Consider the following 19,717-nt stretch of genomic DNA (forward strand, 5'->3'; position numbering starts at 1 on the left):
TGGTTTAGTTTCCCTTGCACTGTTTCCACATGCTAATGTTTTAGCATTTGTGGCACAAATCCCATTCAAGTTAAGATATTAGTATTATTTCAAATCAACTATAAGTGAGATTGTTGAACTTCACAAACAATTTTAGATACTTGCGGATTGTCATGACTGTCCTGTGAGGATCCAAATATGTGAGGTTAGCTTTGCAATAAACAACTTCAACCAGACCCCCTCTCAGCTGCAGAGGAGGGAACTGGTGGGGGTTAACACCTCACACCCTGTTGTAAATCAAGGACAGAACATTCAGCATTTCCCTCCAATGTTCACCAGAGGAATGTTCCTTTGTTTTAAGAAGACTTTTCCCGTCGAAACTCTAACACGTTCTAAAACGAGTACTGGAACAATATTTCTAAAATAGAACGTGGGGAATGGTCACAGGCGATCTATAAAACACTAATGTCATATTGTGTGTTATTTTGTGATATCATTAAAAATGTGTTGTGCATGAAAGATGAAAAATAACTAAAGTGTTTTTGTTAAGAGAGGGACATGATTTTAGGAGCCATAAGAGATGATAGTTATACTTAACTTTGCACAGTGACAAGTCAGCCTGACAGCCTGATCAGCCTGATAGAACCGCCCTTTTGAACAAACTGTATAAAATGATGGGTTAAGAATTAACATATCTGACCAGAGAGACTTAGAGCTGCAGGTCATGTTTAAAGTGGTTTGAACTCTGAATCTCAACACGAGGTAGAGATGGTAAAGTCACCTCCTGGACAATCACTGGGACGGCTGATAAGCTGTCCTAAGTAAAGTATCTAGAAAAGCAAATTGAAGTGGAACCATTCTACTACTTTCTAACCACCGCAGTACGCTACTCTCATCACCCCACTGGGAACTATCGACACGACTGGCTAGCCTATCTTCAAAGAAGCATCTTCCAGAGTGAATAGAAGGAGTAGTTCTGTTTGTGTAGTTCTGTTCAGGACTACAAAACAAGTCACCGGATACCGGACGACGGCAGAGGAGAACAACAAGAAACCCCTTTTGTACAATCAGAGCCTTACAAGCGTGCCCCGAAAAGGTCCAACCCCCTTTCCAAGATGGCCCTGTCCACCGAGAGAAACCAAGGATTTTCACGTAAATACATTCATGATTTCTTACTCCAAGCGGGCGGCGGTTCGTGTGTAAAGTATAGGAGTGCTATCAGTGAGAGTAGTTTCTAAAATGTACCAATGTTAAGTGTCTCTGTCCCTTTCTTTCTCTCACCCTCTCCATGTCTTTTGTAACAAGCAGCCATATTGTTGTCAGTCCACTAGGGACCTGTTTTTAATGTATTAAGTGTGTATGTTTATCCTGTGTTACCATTTAGTTAGCTAGTAAATAAATCATTAAACCAATTTGTGTAGTACTGAATCATAAGTAAGGCTCGGGTTTTTGCTGATGCAAGGAGGTTACGACTGTTCAGAGTGATGACATGATACGAGGTTATGATTAATAAGTTGACTGTTTATAGATGTCATAGGTAAAGACCTTTAGAGTTTAGTTTGGGAAATGGTAACTCTTTAAAGAACCGCTCTCGTGGTGCCCCAGATCCTAATGAGTTCATTGTTGAATGATTAATTTAATCGGGTAACAATTAAACATATTTAGGTTGATTAGATAAATAACAGTCTTCGGATTATTGTTAAACTTTTTGAGGGCAGGGGGCAGCTTTTTCACTTTCGGGAAAAATAGCATGCCAAAATTCAACTGCTTGCTACTCATCCCCAGAATATAAGATATGCATATTATTAGTAGATTTGGATAGAAAACACTCTGAAGTTTCTAAAACTGTCTGTGAGAATAACAGAACTTATGTAGCAGGCAAAACCCTGAGGACAAACCATTCAGAATTTGTATTTTTTTGATGTCACTGTCTTTTCAAAGATTTTTTTAGAGACACTAGATTTCTAATGGACTTGCTTGCAGTTTCTACCGCTTCCACTGGATGTCACCAGTCCTTGGAAATCGGTTGAGGTTATTCCTTTGTGTACTGAAGAAGTAGGGCTATCGTAAATGAGGGTCACATGAAGTACATTTTTGGAGAGAATCACGTTATGAAAAAAGTTGTCAGTTTGGTTTAATTTTGTATTGAACACAGATCATCCCATCATCCCGATTATTAACGTTTAAAAATACCTAACGTTGTATGACAAAAGTAGTTTGAAATGTTTTGGTAAATTTACATGTAACTTTTGATATATTTTGTAGTCACTTGGCGAAAGTTGGAAGCTGTGTTTTTCTGGATGAAACGGTCCAAATAAATTGACATTTTGGATATATATCGACGGAATTAATCGAACAAAAGGACCATTTGTGATGTTTATGGGACATATTGGAGTGCCAACAAAAGAATTTCGTCAAAGGTAAGGCATGATTTATATTTTATTTCTGCGTTTTGTGTCGTGCTTGCAGTGTTGAAATATGCTACTCTGTTGTTTACTGATGTGCTATCATCAGATAATAGCATCTTATGCTTTCGCCGAAAAGCTTTTTTGAAATCTGACATGTTGGCTGGATTCACAACGAGTGTAGCTTTAATTTGGTATCTTACATGTGTGATTTAATGAAAGTTTGATTTTTATATCATGTTATTTGAATATGGCTCGCTGTATTTTCCCTGGCTATTGGCCGGTGGGATGTTTGCGTCCCACCTGCCCCCAAGCCAAGTCACAACAGGATGATTTGGACATGATGAGCAACAAATGCTAAGATCGGTCCCATGACTTGAATGGGATTTGTGCCACAAATGCTAAAATGTTAGCATGTCGAAAGTGGAACTAAACCAAAGCATGCATTGCTGTCATACCTTGTCCATAGACTGCTTACAGGTTAAGGAAACCAATGTGTCATTTTTTTACTTGGGTGAACCTTTAAGTCTGTGTCTGTATTAGTGTTTGTAGGATAATGTTTATAAGTGTTTGTAAAATAAATGTTGGTGACGGTTTTGCGTGGGAATGCTCAAGCCCAAGCTCTTGGCCTACAACTGAAAGTCTGTGATCTGTTTTTTTTTAACCATGATTCTCTCTTTCCCCCTCTCTAACCCTACCTCTTTCAACCCTAACCCACCCCTTTCAACCATAACCCAAACCCCTCACACAGAAATGTATGCGGTTCAACCCCAACGCGACCGTCTGGGTTGCCAAGCAGAGGATCCTGTGCTCGTTGAACCAGAGTCTGAAGGATGTGTTGAACTACGGCCTCTTCCAGCCCGCCATGAACGGACGAGACGGGAAGTTCCTGGATGAAGAACGCCTCCTCCTGGAATACCCACAGCCAATCAGCAAAGGAGTTCCATCTCTGGAGGTAGAGTGCCAGCAAATCACTGAAGTTGTTACGTATTTAAAAAGCTGTGATATTTTGTATTTCTGTTTATTATGGATCCCCATTAGCTGCTGCCAAGGCAGTATAATCTCACCATACAACAATATAAAAATGTACGTGTGTGTACAAGAACTGTTAGTATGCATGTGTGTGTCTCTTTGAAGTCTGCGTTGTTCCATAAAGTGTAGTTTTATCTGTTTTTTAAGTCTGATTTTATTAAGTCTGAGTTACTTGATGTGGAATAGAGTTCCATGTAGTCACGGCTCTGTGTAGTACTGTGCATATTCCAGAGTCTGTCCTGGACTTGGGCACTGTGAAGAGACCCCTGGTAGCATGTCTTGCGGAGTGTGCATGTGTGTCCGAGCTGTGTGCTAGTCATACAGACAGTTTGTTGCTTTTAACATGTCAATGCCTCTCACAAAGACAAGTAGTGATGCAGTCAATCTCTCCTCTACTTTGAGCCAGGAGAGACTAGGGTTGGGTGGTATACCGTATTTAACGATATACCGGTATTCATGCACGGACCAGTTTAGGTTTTTATTTTACCTTCTATAAGCGTATTTGAATGTTTGGTTTGTTAAATGCGATACGCCGTGTATAAGGTACATTTTTATAGTTTACTTCGCTACTTGAGTCATCTCTCTCCACTCTCTCTCTCCATGCTGCTTTCCACTTTGTTGTTCATCGGCCAGGGGACACTTGCGTTCAGCCTGCATGGTGAATGCAGCATATGCAACAATGTTGATGACAACAATGCTGTTTTCACTTTGCTTCTTAATATAAATCCACTAGTGTTCTATAATTACACTATTCGTTTGTCTTTCTTACATCTGCAAACAGCTAGTTTGACTTAGCAAGTACATCCAATGGATTTGGATACTGCTTCAAAGTGGATTTCTGCAGCATTAGTAAAGATGTGTATATATATGTGACCAGTTTCAGGAAATATGGGCATACGTCACGGGTCACTACTTCACAGGAGAGCAGTTTGAACGTCATTTTAAAAAAAAAATCTAAATGTGTTTTTTGGCAGAAATACCTTCTCGAACATGTGAACTTTCATGTGCCTTAATATCAAACTTGTATGCCATCTGTAAATACGAATAAAATTGTTAAATTAGGAGCCTACAGGGCCTCCCGGGTGGCGCAGTCGGCTAGGGCACTGCATCGCAGCGCTAGCTGCGCCACCAGAGACTCTAGGTCCGCGCCCAGGCTCTGTCGCAGCTGGCCACGACCGGGAGGTCCGTGGGGTGACGCACAATTGGCCTAGCGTCGTCCGGGTTAGGGAGGGTTTGGCCGGTAGGGATATCCTTGTCTCATCGCGCACCAGCGACTCCTGTGGCGGGCCGGGCGCAGTGCGCGCTAACCAAGGTAGCACGGTGTTTCCTCAGACACATTGGTGCGGCTGGCTTCCGGGTTGGAGGCGCGCTGTGTTAAGAAGCAGTGCGGCTTGGTTGGGTTGTGTTTCGGAGGACGCATGGCTTTCGACCTTCGTCTCTCCCGAGCCCGTACGGGAGTTGTAGCGATGAGACAAGATAGTAATTACTAACAATTGGATACCACGATATTGGGGAGAAAAGGGGGTAAAAAAATAATAAAATAAAAAAATATATATATATATAAAAATTAGGAGCCTAGTTGGTTTAGTCACAGAAAAAGCCAACAACCTTCCCGCTAGCCATGGTTGGCTGAGATAATGAGTGGGCTGGACATGCTGAGATGAGTTTGAATTGGTCTGCCTAGGTCTGTCTAGGCAATCCTGTCTAACGCAGCTTTTACATTTTATATTGCGTAGTAAAACTGCAAATTAAATCAAATGTTATTAGTCACATGCACCAAATACAACAGGTGTTGCACTGCAAATTGTCTGGGTAGCCATTTGACTAGATGTTCAGGAGTCTTATGGCTTAGGGATAGAAGCTGTTTAGAAGCCTCTTGGACCTAGACTTGGCGCTCCGGTACCGCCTGCCGTGCGGTAGCAGAGAGAACAGTCTATGACTAGGATGGCTGGAGTCTTTGACAATTTTTAGGGACTTCCTCTGACACCGCCTGGCATAGAAGTCCTGGATGGCAGGAAGCTTGGCCCCAGTGATGTACTGGGCCGTTCGCACTACCCTCTGTAGTGCCTTGCGGTCGGAGGCCCAGGATCCAGTTGCAGAGGGAGGTGTTTAGTCCCAGGATCGTAGTTTATTGATGAGCTTTAAGGGCACTATGGTGTTGAAGCACTCAACCTGCTCCATTGCAGCCCCGTCGATGAGAATGGGGGCGTGCTCGGTCCTCCTTTTCCTGTAGTCCACAATCATCTCCTTTGTCTTGATCATGTTGAGAGAGAGGTTGTTGTCCTGGCACCACACGTCCAGGTCTCTGACCTCCCTATAGGCTGCCTCGTCGTTGTCGGTGATCAGGCCTATCACTGTTGTGCCATTGGCAAATGTAATAATGGTCTTGGAGTCGTGCCTGGCCGTGCAGTCATGAGTGAACAGGGAGTACAGGAGGGGACTGAGCAGGCACCCCTCAGAGGCCCCTGTGTTGAGGATCAGCATGGCGGATGTGTTGATACCTACCCTTACCACCTGGGTACGGCCCGTCAGGAAGTCCAGGATCCAGTTGCAGAGGGAGGTGTTTAGTCCCAGAGTCCTTAGCTTATTCATGAGTTTTGAGGGTACTATGGTGTTGAATGCTGAGCTGTAGTCAATGAGTAGCATTCTCACATAGGTGTTCCTTTTGTCCAGGTGGGAAAGGGCAGTGTGGAGTGCAATAGAGATTGCATCATCTGTTGATCTGTTGGGGCGGTATGCAAATCGAAGTGTGTCTAGGTTTCTAGGTGATGGTGTTGATGTGAGCCACACGTGAGCCTTTCAAAGAACTAGAAGGCTACAGACGTGAGTGCTATGGGTCGGTAGTCATTTAGGCAGGTTACCTAAGTGTTCTTGGGCACAGGGACTATGGTGGTCTGCTTAAAACATGTTGGTATTACAGACTCGGACAGGGGGAGGTTGAAAATGTCAGTGAAGACTCTTGCCAGTTGGTCAGCGCATGCTCGCAGTACACGTCCTGGTAATCCATCTGGCCCTGTGGCCTTGTGAATATTGACCTGTTTAAAGGTCTTACTCACATTGGCTGCGGAGAGCATGATCACACAGTCGTCCGGAACAGCTGGTGCTCTCATGCGTCTTTCAGTGTTATTTGCCTTGAAGCGAGCATATAAGTAGTTTAGCTCGTCTGGTAGGCTCGTGTCACTGGGCAGCTCTCGGCTGTGCTTCCCTTTGTAGTCTGCCACATCCAACGAGCATCAGAGCCGGTGTAGAACGACTCGATCTTAGTCTTGTATTGACGCTTTGCCTGTTTGATGGTTCGTCAGGGGACATAGCGGGATTTCTTATAAGCTTCCAAGTTAGATTCCCGCTCCTTAAAAGCGGCAGTTCTAGCCTTTAGCTCAGTGCGGATGCTGCCTGTAATCCATGGCTTCTGGTTTGGGTATGTACGTACGGTCACTGTGGGGACGACTTCATCAATGCAATTATTGATGAAGCCAATGACTGATATGGTGTTCTCCTCAGTGCCATTGGAGGAATCCTAGAACATTTTTCAGTCTGTGCTAGCAAAAGAGTCCTGTAGCTTAGCATATGCTTCCTCTGACCACTTTTTTATTGATCTAGTCACTGGTGCTTCCTGCTTTCATTTTTGCCTTTAAGCAGGAATCATGAGGATAGAATTATGGTCAGATTTGCCAAATGGAGGGCGAGGGAGAGCTTTGTATGTGTTTCTGTGTGTGGAGTATAGGTAGTCCAGAGTTCTTTTTCCTCTGGTTGCACATTTAACATGCTGATATAATAACATTTTAATGGATTTAAGTGTCCCTGCATTAAAGTCCCCGGCTACTAGGAGCGCCACCTCTGGGTGAGCGCATAAGCCTAATGTCAAGTTAAAAGTTAGCTGGCTGGCTCGCGAGCGAACGTTACTTGTATGCTCTCCACTTTCTGGGGGACCAAGTTTTGAAATCAGTAGAATTCGAGTATGATAGCGAAGGCGATGGAGAAAACACCGATATGACGGCTTGGTAGACAAAGGGAAGGCGGTGTGCACTGAGAAAGAGCGGGAAAGACAACATGGATTCACTACACACAGTCTATAATTATATTCATTGAAATGCTAATCCTTTGCACATGAACGGCTGCTCATTCGAGAATAACTGCAATGTATATGTATTTACGCCCGTATGTCATTGTTGTCTTCTCTGTTGGAATCCTCGATCATCCTGTAGGGTTCATCTGGTTAACTTTTATTGAAGTCACAAAGTATTTAGTGGTTGTAGGTGGTTAGAAGGGATACAGAGTACCATTTAGAAATGTTCTCATAGAATAGATGCTTCGGCGGTTGTCTGTAAGACCGATTTCAGCTGGTCGGTCACATATGTGGAAGATTTCATTCCTATGCTGTTTGTAAATAAGCTTGTAGGTTGACTGATACTTTGAACCAGGTTGCAGTTACTGGTTACAGTTTGAAGCTTTTGCTGGAGTGGACAGCTTGAAGAAAGCCAGTCAATATTTAGGTCACCCAGAAAATATACCTCTCTGTTGATGTCACAGAAATTATCAAGCATTTCACACATATTATCCAGATACTGACTGTTAGCACTTTGTGGTCTATAGTACTCCCCAAAATAATAGGCTTTAGGCAGGTGAACCTGTAGCCATATTACTTCAACAACAGTTGACATGAGATCCTCTCTAAGCTCTACAGGAATATGAATCTGAATGACTTCCTAATGGTCCGACCCCAGGTGGTGAGGGTAGGCAACATCAACTCTGCTACGCTGACCCTCAACAGGGGGGCCCCACGGGGTTGTGTGCTTAGTCCCCTCCTGCACTCCCTGTTAACCCACGACTGCGTGGCCACGCACGCCTCCAACACCATCATCAAAATTGCTGATGACACGATGGTGCTCTGCCGACCACCGGCGACAATGAGACAGCCTACATGGAGGAGGTCAGTGACCTGGCATTGTGGGGCTGAAATAACAACCTTTCCCTCAACGTCAGTAAGACCAAGAAGCTGATCGTGGACTACAGGAAATGGTGGGGAGAGCACGCCTCACATCGACGAGTCTGCAGTGAAACAGGTCGAGAGCTTCAAGTTCCTCGGTGTCCAAATCACTAAGAACTTAAATTGGTCCACACTCGCGCACAGTCGTTAAGAAGGTGCGACACCGCCGCTTCCCCCTCAGGAGGTTGAAAAGGTTTGGCATGGGCCTTCAAATCCTCAAAATGTTATACAGCTGTACCATTAGAGCATCTTGACTGGCTGCATCACTGCTTGCTATGGAAATACCAATATTGTTGGTTGCTTTTATTGCTTTGCTTGGAGGCTTATCAGACAGTGATATTTATGTTTGTCTCGGACACCCTCACTGTCCGATGAGGCGGGGAGCTCTGTAGATCTGAACCCGAGGTAGGATCAACCCTGTGTTGGAAACAGGGTAGAGGACGCCGGTGCGGCAACCTCCAGTACTCCTCAGCCAATGAGTAAAGTTGTTCGATTGTTAGAGATGGGGTGCTGTACCCCTCAACCGAACGGTATAATTGGTCCGTGTGGATCAATCAAACCCCCAACTCTAATGTTGGAAGCATCTTGCTCCAATCAAGTGAGCAAATCAGTACCCGAGATTTTATGTTGCAGTATCCCTCAGCCAATCGATAAAGGCGCCACTCCTCTAGACAAATTGCTTTAGCCAATCGATAAATAAAGAGGTCCATTTTCTCCTGGGTCCCAACCAATTAGCATGGGCGTCTCTAGGCAGACTATTACCTTTTCATCCAATAAGAACAACTGTCATTGCTACATGACACCATGTCATACATAACTGACTGACCAAAATCCATTTTTTTCTCTTTTTCCCTCTTTTCCACAGTTCCGCTACAAGAACCGAGTCTACAGGCAGCCCCATGTGGAAGAGAAGCAGATTGCCAAACTTCACACCAAGGTGAGTGGTGTGGACAAACTTCACACTCTCTCCTAACAACCAGCTGGGGTCCCACTGCACACATGCACACATGCACACACACACTGTTGGGAGCAACAGAGATGCTGGAGTGTCACTTTATCTCACTTTATCTCACTGTCAACACACAGACACACAAACATATTGAGTTATGTCAGCTGGTATCACTGTTAGCCTCTGCAATCTCTCTCTAGTATCCTGTCTGCATGTCTCTCTCTACTCTCTACTCTCCAGTCCGCATGCCTACTCTGTACTTTCCGTAAGAGTCAAGGAGGCATGTCATGTATATTTCATGTCTCGCCTGTGCCCACTTTACCTGGATCCTTGTGCATGTGCTCACACGTGCATGAACGTACATAAGCACACAAAATACGCATTTTTCATATCTGCCCCTGGTAAATGGTCACTGACTGTATGAGGGAAATATTATGCATACATGATAGATAACAATAATGAGTAAATGATCTAAGTAACTTGATGGTGTGTCATTCCTTTCTAATTGTGTTGTTATAAATGCATTTATGCTAAGGCAGTGCACACCTTCGTATTATGGGCCAATAAAGCATCGCTGAATTGAGAGAGCAGTATCCGATGGAAAACAAAGGCAGAGGGAAACAGAGACGATGGGAAGTGAGCTCATGCTGGTTTCTATACTGGTGTACAGTTCCATGTACTGTATTTCTGACACATATAGATTGACTCTGTGATGAAGCAGATGTAGGTGTATACAGGTCCACCATCCTACTATGTTCTGCTCTTTCCTCCTCCCTACATTTCTCTCTCTCTACCTCCATCTCTTCAAAGATTCTTATTTTTGTCCTCTCCTTCTCTCCCTCACCCTTTCCTACCGAACACCCCCCTCTCCCTCCTCCCTCTTTTCTACTCCATATTTTCATCATCATCCTCTTCTCCTCTCCTCCTTTCCTCCTCCTTTCCTCACCTCCTCTCTTCCTATTGTGTTTTGGGAGCTGTTCTCTTATCTATTTATATCTGGCCTGGAAAGCAGATGAGAACACTCATCCCACCGTGTACTCCACGCTCCAATCAGCACACTCCAATCATTCAATCTATCTCTCTCGCTCTCTTGTCCTCTCTCCCCCTTCTTCTGTCCCTCTTGTTCTCCATCCTTCTCTCTTTTTTCCGAACCTTCTCCCCTCCATATCTCTGACCCACACACACACACACACACACACACACACACACACACACACACACACACACACACACACACACACACACACACACACACACACACACACACACACACACACACACACTCCACTCTCTCTCTCTCTAACTCTCTTTTTGGTCTCGCTCTCCATCTCCAGGCCAACTTGAGAAAGTTTATGGACCTCATCCAGCACCATCAGGTGGAGAAAGTATCTAGGCTGCTGGAGAGAGGGCTGGACCCCAACTACCAGGATACAGAGACCGGTGGTAATACTACACACACACATGCACACACTCACACATCATGAACACAGGTGGTTTGACATAATCACAGTGCTAACAAGATAGATACTGCTGAGAAATACCCCCGTGGCTCCTCACATTTAAACCCTCCCACCCACTACCAAGAACAGCACAACCTAGCCCCTGATCAATCCCATTGGTTTTTAAATTAACACACAGATCAATGGCGACTCGAGTCAACTCTACTCAGAGATCTGTATCGTTAGCGTAGGGGAGAGAGGCCATAAGCCTCCCTGTGTGGTGTATACAGAGTTAGCAACAGGGGATAAGAGGGAGCGGAGATGAACACAGAGTTCAGAAAAATCTGTTTGAGATTGCTATTACATATACTCTATTAGAACTGCACAAACTATCTTCACTATCAGTCCAACCCAATGTACTCCTTCTCCTATGAAGCATCATTGTACTGAAATGATGTACTTCCAGAATGTACTCCAATGCTCTGACCATCAATTAACAAAGGAAGGAGGGTATTTGGGGGCTAAGAGGGGGGGTTAGTTGAGGTTTTAAGGCAATCAGTGCAGCTTTTCGAGGTATTAGGGCTGTAAGGGTTCGAAATATTTTAATGAGTTAATTAGAGGTATTACGGTATTTTAAGAGCTAGGGACACAGTCAGCATTGTGTGAATAATGTACTGGACACGCTGGATAAATGCAGGGCAAATGCAGCCTTTCAGTTAAGGCTTATAAAGAAGTACGTAAAGCAAACCGGTGTTAGGGCTTGTAGCAGGGACATTGAAGGGGCATTAATGGGATATAAGTGGTATTGGTAGATTAAGCCTTGTTGCTGTGAGATTGAGGCATAAGGGCAGCTTGTAGAATAGCGCTCAATTATAGAGCTCTGGCTCGCTATTGATTTTGGCTGTAGAAGTACACACACAGACATGGACATAAGCATAGCACACACACAAACGCACGTTCTGTTCTAAATCCCAAGCTAATTATATCACAATTACATGGGGCTCAGATGTAGGTCGACACCAATCGACCCCAAAGATTTCCACCCACTGTGTCGCCCAGACGCCCACTCACCCCCTACCATGCCCCCTCCCTCCGTGTCTCATACAACTATTTTCTATTCCATACTCATTTGAATTGATGGAGTGGATTTCTAGATCTCACAGAGTAATTGGCATCTTTGGTATGCCTGTCTTAAAGGTGCAATGTGGGATTGCTACATCCACTTTTGGACTTTTGAATGAATGATATATAGCCATTGTTTCTTGAAGAATGTAACATAGAAATGCCTCGTGAGTTTACTGTCGTACCCCATCAGAACCCACAATATAAGCTTGTTTTACTCCCATTACAAAGGAACACACTTTGCCACGATGACACTTTCAGTGTTACAGTATCATTCATAACAACCGTATAATGCTGTACAGTAGGACATGGTCAGAGCCTGCTATATGATTGGTTTTTTTTCTATGTTGTTCAGGTATTTTAATAATACAGTAGAGTATGTTAAAGGCCAAGTGCAGTCAAAAACATGATATTTGAAGAGCTATTTGAAAAGAATGTCTGAAATTTCAGCCTGTTTTGGTTGGAGGGAGTTTTGGCCTGCCTGGTGAAATTAAATTTGTTAATATACCAATAAGACAGAGATTTCCAGACCTCTGCCAATAACGGCTAGTTTCCCCCCCCACTCAGACCACTCCCAGACAGTCCGATCAAAATTCTTGCTTGAGAAATTGCTCTTTGCTAAGAAGCTATTTGTGTGTCTTTTTGGCCATTTTAATTGAAAACAATCACGTTTCTATCCAATTTAGCGACAGATTTTCACACAAATGTGAAAAAAATCTGCATTAAACAGTTTGCCCATTTTCTACCAGAGATGTGTTTCCATCAAACTGACTTTTTGCGGATAAAAGGCTGTGCGCATAGTAGTGCACATAGAAATAACTTTTGCCGTTAATTTCCCATGTACCAAATGAAAAATACAAGTTAAATGGGTTTCCATGACATTTTCAACTCCACTGATGGTTTTGTCACAAAAACGGTTGCGTTATAGAGCAAATGGTCCCACTCTGGTCTTGGAACACGTGCTCTAGTCAACAGATCACAGATACAGGGTGGGGAAGCTACCTAAATGATGAGATTATTATAAATAAAAGGGATATTATTTGTCAAAAGGCAGCCGAGCATTGATCATCATGTCACCAGAATAAGACCCTCGATATTTGTTGGAACATTCAAGGAGCATCAAGTTAATCACCTTGCACATTCACCATCCTGTGAAGTTCATCATAACTTATAACTTCATAACTTCATCTGTAGTCTATAAACTGCATGCTTTCCCGAGTCGTAGTGGGGAGGACCACACAGCATATCATCGCGTGACTCCCAAGTTTACTTCCAAATGATGGTTATTATATCAACATTTGAGCAAAAAGGCTTTTCCAAAGCCTGCATGAAGAAATTGTACCAGCATTTCATGTTTCCATCAGACCAGTCGTGACTTTTTTTCATGCGTCAAGAAATTCAGCCTCATGGAATGGTTGGATGGAAACGTGGTTTGTAAGGTACTTAATTGTTACCCGGAAATGGTATTGAGACAGGAAAAATATGGCTACATTGGACCTTTAACCGATGTGTCATGGCCATTATAAATCCACTTATTGACCCATGGACGGACATCAGTCTAGATGGACGAGTGGTCGAGTGTGGATGAATTGATGGGATTTCGTGTGGCTGCAGTGATTGGATGATGAATGACACTGACAGAGGAGAGAAAAGTGAAGATGAACAATAGAGTTATGGGAGGACCACTTCGATTCCTGAGAAAATATGATGGTGTTATCACCATCACTGCTGATCTGAGTTTAATTGGTGCACATTATTCTCTCCATGTCTATGTTATGTTCTGTTGCCTGTTCCCTTGTCTGTTCTATCTCGTCCTGTTCTGTTCTTTTGGCTGTTCTGATCTGTTCTTTTGGCTGTTCTGATCTGTTCTTGTGGCTGTTCTGATCTGTTCTTTTGGCTGTTCTGATCTGTTCTTTTGGCTGTTCTGATCTGTTCTTTTGGCTGTTCTGATCTGTTCTTTTGGCTGTTCTGATCTGTTCTTTTGGCTGTTCTGATCTGTTCTTTTGGCTGTTCTGATCTGTTCTTGTGGCTGTTCTGATCTGTTCTTGTGGCTGTTCTTTTCTGTTGTCTGTTGTGTCTGTGTTTCCTCTATGCAGTGGTGTAAAGTACTTAAGTAAAAATACTTCAAAGTACTACTTAAGTCGTTTTTGGGGGTATCTGTACTTTACTTTACTATTACTTTTACTTTTAATTCACTGCATTCTTAAAGAAAAGTATGTACATTTTACTCCATACATTTTCCCTGACACCCAAAAGTATTTGTTAAATTTTGAATACTTGTCTAATTCACACACTTATCAAGAGAACATCCCTGGTCATCCCTACTGCCTCTGATCTGGCGGACTCACTAAACACTTGCTTCGATTGTAAATTATGTCTGAGTGTTGGAGCATGCCCCAGGCTATCTGTAAATAAAAAGTAAAAAAATGTAATGGTGCTGTCTGGTTTGCTTAATATAAGGAATTGGAGTATTTTTTAACAAGTACATTTATTCTTGATACTTAAGTATATTTAAAATCAAATACTTTTAGACTTTTACTCAAGTAGGATTTTACTGGGTGACTTTCACTTTTACTTGAGTCATTTCCTATTAAGTATTCTTTACTGGGGGCCTCCCGGGTGGCGCAGTGGTCTAGGGCACTGCATCGCAGTGCTAACTGCGCCACCAGAGTCTCTGGGTTCGCGCCCAGGCTCTGTCGCAGCCGGCCGCGACCGGGAGGTCCGTGGGGCGACGCACAATTGGCATAGCGTCGTCCGGGTTAGGGAGGGTTTGGCCGGTAGGGATATCCTTGTCTCATCGTGCTCCAGCGACTCCTGTGGCGGGCCGGGCGCAGTGCGCGCCAACCAAGGGGGCCAGGTACACGGTGTTTCCTCCGACACATTGGTGCGGCTGGCTTCCGGGTTGGAGGCGCGCTGTGTTAAGAAGCAGTACGGCTGGTTGGGTTGTGCTTCGGAGGACGCATGGCTTTCGACCTTCGTCTCTCCCGAGCCCGTACGGGAGTTGTAGCGATGAGACAAGGTAGTAATTACTAGCGATTGGATACCACGAAAATTGGGGAGAAAATGGGATAAAAAAAATAATTAAAAAAAGTATTCTTTACTTTTACTCAAGTATGACAATTGGGTGTGGCCCCAGGCAGAATAACTTTAAGACCCATGATCTACACTGTATCCTGTCTATGTCATTCTACAGAGACCCCCCTGACGTTTGCGGCCCACCTGGATAACGTGGTGGAGATCATAAAGGTTCTGAAGAATGGAGGGGCCCACCTGGACTTCAGGGCCAAAGACGGCATGACGGCCCTACACAAAGCTGCTAGGTCCAAGAACCAGGTTACTCTGACGGTACGGACACACACACAGCCACTCACACATGCATACTCACATGAACACACACAACATTAACCCTGCCACTCTTATGGTTACCCATACATTGTATTGATACGTATTGTATTTGTGTTAGGGTTAGGCCCCTACTCTACTACCACATATCTACAACACAAAATCCATGTTTGCGTGTGTGTGTATAGTGCATATGTGATTGTGTATGTATGTGTCTGTGCCTGTGTTTGTGTCTCTTCACAGTCCCGCTGTTCCATAAGGTGTATTTTGATCTAAATCTAATGCCAATGTGTGTGTGCCTGCCTGCCTGCATGCCTGCGTATGTGTGTGTGTTGCAGACCCTGTTGGAGCTTGGTTTGTCTCCAGACTATAAGGACAGTCGGGGTCTGACGGCGCTCTATCACACAGCCATGGTGGGAGGAGACCCGTTGTGCTGTGAGTTGCTGCTACATGAACACGCCACCGTCTGCTGCCAGGACGAAAACGGCTGGCACGAAGTCCACCAGGTACACACACACACAGGCACACACACACGCACACATACTTTTCCCCTGTACGTGTGCGTAAGTGCGTGTGCGCGTGCCTGTGTGTGTACAGATGGTTGATAGCTCTCCTAGACCCTCTCCCTTCCTGTGCTACTCTGATTGCGATCAGCTCCAGCCAGCAGTAACGTCACTCTTCCTGACGTTACTGTACTTTCTCTTCTTTAGAACATGGCACTGTCAACATATCAAACACAACTCTCCTCTAGGTTAGCCTATCAGTTAACTATCATCGAAACGCATTTACATCCTCCGAAAAAGGAGCCTTGCCCATGTGCTACGGAAATGCCTCCGCTTCCTCTGCGCTCTCCTCCCTCGCTCCCCCACTGACTCTCTTTCGCTCACTCTCTGTCAACCAGTTACTCTAAATTACTTTGCATCTATGTAGGTTTTCGAGTTATACTTTGATACATCTTTCCTTATTTAGCACTGGTGTCGTTCTACATCTGTTCACTACATCCCCCTAGAACTGATTATTCTATCTGATGACTGGGTTCAAACTAAGGACATAATATCCTGAACTCCAGGGCCTCAGTGCGCCTACTCTGCAGAACACTGACATCTAGTGGACTTGGCATGTAACTGCAGCCTGACTCTAGGGCAAAGCCAAAGCAGAGACTATTATATAGCTTGTGTCACCATGTGTATTATATGTTGTATGTTTAAGCAATAAGGCACGAGGGGGTGTGGTATATGGCCAATATAACATGCGAAGGGCTGTTCTTAGGGACGACGCCATGCGGAGCGCCTGGATACAGTTCTTAGTTGTGTTTATTGGTCATATACCACAAACCCCCAATGTGCCTTATTGCAATTATAAACTGGTTACCAACATAATAAGACCAGTAAATAGTATTTTTTTAATCATACCCGTGGTGTCTGTTCATAATTAGAAAACGGGTGGTTCGAGCCCTGAATGCTGATTGGCTGAAGGCTGTGGTATATCAGACCGTATACCAAGGGTATGACAAAACATGTATTTTTACTGCTCAAATTACATTGGTATGTATTCAGACCCTTTGCTATGAGGCTCAAAATTGAGCTCAGGTGCATCCTGTTTCCATTGATAATCCTTGAGACATTTCTATAACTTGATTGGAGTTCACCTGTGTAAATTCATTTGATTGGACATGATTTGGAAAGGCAACACACCTGTCTATCATTCTTAAATAGACGAAGTTTGGAACCACCAAGACTCTTCCTTGAGCTGGCCGCCCATCCAAACTGAGCAATTGGGGGAGAAGAGCCTTGGTCGGGGAGGTGACCAAGAACCCGATGGTCACTCTGACAGAGCTCCTGAGTTCATCTGTGGAGATGGGAGAATATTCCAGAAGTACAACCATCTCTGCAGCACTCCACAATTCAGACCTTTATGGTAGAGTGGCCAGGTGGAAGCCACTCCCTGGTAAAAGGCACATGACAGCCTGCTTGGAGTTTGCCAAAAGGCCCCTAAAGGACTCTCAGACCATGAGAAACAAGAATCTCTGGTCTGATGAAACCAAGATTGAACTCTTTGGCCTGAATGCCAAGCATCACGTCTGGAGGAAACCTGGCACCATCCCTACGGTGAAGCATGGTGGTGGCAGCATCATGCTGCTGTGGGGATGTTTATTATTGGCAGGGACTGGGAGACTAGTCAGGATCGAGGGAAAGATGAACGGAACAAAGTATAGAGATCCTTGATGAAAACCTGATCCAGAGAGCTCGGGAACGCAGACTGGGGTGAAGGTCCACCTTCCAACAGGACAACAACCCTAAGCACACAGCCAAGACAATGCAGGAGTGGCTTCGGGACAAGTCTCTGAATGTCCTTGAGTAGCCCAGCCAGAGACCGGACTTGAACCTGATCGAACATCTCTTGAGAGACCTGAAATGCGATGCTCCCCATCCAACCTGACAGAGCTTGAAATGATCTGCAGAGAAGAATGAGAGAAACTCCCCAAATACAGGTGTGTCAAGTTTGTAGCGTCGTGCCCAAGAAGACTTGAGGCTGTAATCACTGCCAAAAGTGCTTCAACAAAGTACTAAGTGAAGGGCCTGAATACTTATGTAAATGTTTTATACTTAATTTTTTATATTTAATAAATGTGCAAAAAAATCTATAAACCAGTTTTTGCTTTGTCGTTATGGGGTATTGTTTGTAGATTGATGAGGGAACAAACGATTTAATACATTTTAGAATAAGGCTGTAAAGTAACAAAATGTGGAAAAGGTCAAGGGGTCTTTCCGAATGCACTTTATATATATACTGTATACGTGTATCTAAAAGGGATTCAATTATAGTATTATACAGATCTACACAACCTGCTCCACATTTTCAAAGTGAAAGAAAAAATATAGAACATTTTCTAAATTAATAAAACCAAAATTTAAACGAACATGTCTTGATTGCGTCGGATTCTACCAACTCAAGACAACTCTTAGGGCAACATACTGTATATCCATTGTTTTTGTCAAAATTACTCAAGCTCGAAACATTTGGTTGGGAATCATCGATGGACAGTGATATTCAAACCTTGTCTTGGATTTTCAATCAGATTTAAGTAAGGACTGAGACTTGACCCATTAGGAACACTGAACTCTTCTTTTAAAGCAGTCTGGTGTGTCATTGGTTTTAACATTTGTGTAATTGTCGCACTGAATTGTGAAACTCTATCCCAGGGTTAGGTATTCAGAAGACCGAGGCAGGGTTTCCTACAACTTTCATATTCCTTTTGATCCTGACAAACTCCCCTGTCCCTGCCGGTGACAAGCATACACACTCAAACCATGATGATGCCCCACCACATTACTTGAAAATACAGATGGTTTCACTCTGTGATGTGTTGAATTGGATTGGAAGATTTCAGTGGTAGCTGACATGTATTGTGTTGAGTCATCCGCATACATAGACATACTGGCTTTAGTCAAAGCCAGTGGCATGTTGTTAGTAAAAAATGTAAAAAGTAAGGGGCCTAAACAGCGGCCCTGGCGAATTCCTGATTCTACCTGGATTATGTTGGAGAGTCTTCCATTAAAGAACACCCTCTGTGTTCTGTTAGACAGGTAACTCTTTATCCACAATATAGCAGGGGGTGTAAAGCCATAACACATACATTTTTCCAGCAGATCGATAATGTCATAAGCCGCACTGAAGTCTAACGAAACAGCACACACTATTTTTATTATCAATTTCTCACAGCCAATCATCAGTCATTTGTGTAAATGCTGTAATTGTTGAATGTCTTTCCCTATAAATGTGCTGACCAACTGGCAAGTGTCTTCACTGACATATTCAACCTATCCCTGTCTGAGCCTGTAATACCAACATGTTTCAAGCAGACCACCATAGTCCCTGTGACCAAGAACACTAAGGTAACCTGCCTAAATGACTACCGACCCGTAGCACTGCTTTGAAAGGCTGGTCATGGCTCACATCAACACCATTATCCCAGAAACCCTAGACCCACTCCAATTTGCATACCGCCCCAACAGATCCACAGATGATGCAATCCCTATTGCACTCCACACTGCCCGTTCACACCTGGACAAAAGGAAAACCTATGTGAGAATGCTATTCATTGACTACAGCTCATAGTACCCTCAAAGCTCATCACTAAGCTAAGGACCCTGGGACTAAACACCTCCCTCTGCAACTGGACCCTGGACTTCCTGACGGGCCGCACCCATGTGGTAAGGGTAGGTAACAACACATCCGCCACGCTGATCCTCAACACGGGGGACCCTCAGGGTTGCGTGCTCAGTCCCCTCATGTATTCCCTGTTTACTCATGACTGCACGGCCAGGCACGACTCCAACACCATCATTAAATGTGCCGATGACACAACAGTGGTAGGCCTGATCACCGACAACGATGAGACAGCCTATAGGGAGTAGGTCAGATACCTGACCGTGTGGTGCAAGGACCACTGCCTGTTATG

At 44.1% G+C, this 19,717-nt stretch overlaps 1 protein-coding gene across 1 annotated transcript in view; it reads left to right on the forward strand.

Moving 5' to 3' along the window:
* LOC120025092 (SH3 and multiple ankyrin repeat domains protein 2-like) overlaps positions 1-19,717 on the forward strand; it is a 167,776-nt gene that overhangs the window by 12,790 nt on the left and 135,269 nt on the right. The window contains exons 2-6 of the mRNA XM_038969526.1: positions 3,136-3,339; positions 9,269-9,340; positions 10,687-10,795; positions 15,107-15,258; positions 15,594-15,761. Coding sequence (XP_038825454.1) covers positions 3,136-3,339; positions 9,269-9,340; positions 10,687-10,795; positions 15,107-15,258; positions 15,594-15,761 — 705 coding nt within the window. The remainder of the gene's footprint in view (positions 1-3,135; positions 3,340-9,268; positions 9,341-10,686; positions 10,796-15,106; positions 15,259-15,593; positions 15,762-19,717) is intronic.

This window comes from Salvelinus namaycush, chromosome 30 (genome assembly GCF_016432855.1).
Source record: "Salvelinus namaycush isolate Seneca chromosome 30, SaNama_1.0, whole genome shotgun sequence".
NCBI classification, from domain to species: domain Eukaryota; kingdom Metazoa; phylum Chordata; class Actinopteri; order Salmoniformes; family Salmonidae; genus Salvelinus; species Salvelinus namaycush.